We start from the raw sequence: 2,329 nt of genomic DNA, 5'->3' as shown, positions 1-2,329 counted from the left end.
TATATATATATATACTGTATATCTCCCTCTCTCTCTCAGATGTTGGTGGGCCTGCAGACCCCATCGCCCCCACCATAATCATCCCCCCAACAAACACCAGTGTAGTGTCAGGCACGTCTGAAGTCACCATGGAGTGTGTCGCAAACGCAAGGTAACCCCCCCACCACCCCGGAGGCCCACTGTGACAACATACTCTAGCTGTCACTCCCTAGTCTCTACTCTGTCATTATTTATGGTGTTCCTGACAGACTGATCTTCTGTTGTCTTCCTGCCAGACTGATTGGTTTTGATGGATAATTTTGAGACAAAAACTATTTTTTATACGAATGTGTAATCAGTTATTAATGAGTCAAATACTAATCTGTCTGTATTTGGCTGATGCAATGCACAAATATATTTGGTAAATAGATTTCTGTTTTTTCAATATCATGAGTGTCTCTCTCTCTGTCTCTCTCTCTTCCATCCCAGACCGCTGATCAAACTCAGCATCACATGGAGGAAGAACAGGGTTCTGGTCACCAGTGGTCTGAGTGACTTCAACCGCAGACTGACCATTATCGGCCCTGTGGTCAGTGACTCAGGGTTCTATGAGTGTGAGGTGGTCCTCCGCAGCAGCAGTGTGCCTTCTGTCAATGCTGGGGCCTACCTACATGTTCAAGGTATGAATATATATGGGGCCTAGGCCTACTTACATGTACAAAGTATGACTCTGGGGCCTATCGGGGGCCTATTTACATGTACAGGGTATGACTCTGGGGCCTATCAGGGGCCTATTTACATTTACAGGGTATGACTCTGGGGCCTATCAGGGGCCTATTTACATGTACAGGGTATGACTCTGGGGCCTATCAGGGGCCTATTTACATGTACAGGGTATGACTCTGGGGCCTATCAGGGGCCTATTTACATGTACAGGGTATGACTCTGGGGCCTATCAGGGGCCTATTTACATGTACAGGGTATGACTCTGGGGTCTATCAGGGGCCTATTTACATGCACGTGGTAAGCATGGCAAAATATTAAATAGTTTTGTTTGGTTTGTTTGATTTGTGTTCATGATTTTACATTCCATACAGATTCTGAAGGCCAAATCTTATCTTGAGAAAAAGGGGTGTTGTAATTCAAGGTTTTGGGTAAATCATGCAATGTCCAGGAGATTTGTGTAAGACGTTAAATACTCCTCAAGGTTTTTATTTGCTTCAGCTGTCTGACAATTACCTCACCATATCTCTCGCTCTCCTTCAGAGCCTCCCCAGTTTGTGAAGGAACCAGAGAAACACATCACTGCTGAGATGGAGAAAATTGTGGATATCCCCTGTCAGGCACGAGGTGAGACACATACACATATACAGTACCAATCAAAAGTTTGGACACACCTACTCATTCCAAGGTTTTTCTTAATTTGACTATTTTCTACATTGTAGAATAATAGTGAAGACATCAACACTATGAATAATACATATCAAATCAAATCAAATCTAGATGTTCAAATGTTCAAATGTTCATAATGACCAGCAGGGTCAAATAATAATAATCACAGTAGGTGTCGAGGGTGCAACAGGTCAGCACCTCAGGAGTAAATGTCAGTTGGCTTTTCATAGCCGATCATTATCAGAGTACCTCTCTACACTCCTGCTGTCTCTAGAGAGTTGAAAAACAACAGGTCTGGGAAAGGTAGCACGTCGGTGAACAGTCAAAGTTCCATAGCCGTAGGCAGAACAGTTTGAAACTGGAGAGCAAACGACAGTGTGGACTGGGGACAGCAAGGAGTCATCAGGCCCAGGTTGTTCCCTGAGGCATGGTCTAGGGCAAGTTCCTCGCGAGAGAGAGAAGAGGAAAGAAACGAAAGAAAGAAAGAAAGAAAGAAAGAAAGAAAGAAAAAAGAGAAAGAAAGAAAAGAAAGAAAGAAAGAAAGAAGAAGAAAAAAAAATAAAGGAGATTGTCCTTGTACCCACGGATGGGCTAAAAAAAAAAAAAAAAAAAAAGCAGTATAAAAAAGGGAAGAAAAAAAAACAAAAAAAGAAAAAAAAATAAAAAGAGGAGAAGGAAAGCGTTAGAAATTAGACAGAAAAAATAACAATTAGTAAAGTTCAAGAAATTAAAATAAAAAAAAATGAAGAAAAGTACAACAGAAATACTAATGTATAGATACCCAACAAAAAAGAGAAATGTTACAGCGAGAGCACTATGAGATAAAAAAAATAAATAAATGATAAATATAAAAAAAAAAAAAAAGAAAAATAAATAAAAATACAACAAAAGAAAAAAAAAAGAAAAAAAAAAAAAACAAAAAAAAAGAAAAAAAAAAAAAAAAAAAAAAAAGGAAGCA

At 39.5% G+C, this 2,329-nt stretch overlaps 1 protein-coding gene across 1 annotated transcript in view; it reads left to right on the top strand.

Moving 5' to 3' along the window:
* The window catches only part of LOC139024056 (protein sidekick-2-like), a 56,915-nt gene that overhangs the window by 2,523 nt on the left and 52,063 nt on the right, over window positions 1-2,329 (top strand). The window contains exons 3-4 of the mRNA XM_070438447.1: window positions 469-659; window positions 1,246-1,329. Coding sequence (XP_070294548.1) covers window positions 469-659; window positions 1,246-1,329 — 275 coding nt within the window. The remainder of the gene's footprint in view (window positions 1-468; window positions 660-1,245; window positions 1,330-2,329) is intronic.

Source organism: Salvelinus sp. IW2-2015, unplaced genomic scaffold (genome assembly GCF_002910315.2).
Source record: "Salvelinus sp. IW2-2015 unplaced genomic scaffold, ASM291031v2 Un_scaffold928, whole genome shotgun sequence".
NCBI classification, from domain to species: Eukaryota; Metazoa; Chordata; class Actinopteri; order Salmoniformes; family Salmonidae; genus Salvelinus; species Salvelinus sp. IW2-2015.
Note: the sequence above shows the minus strand (reverse complement) of the source record. Positions and strands in the feature narration are given on the sequence as shown.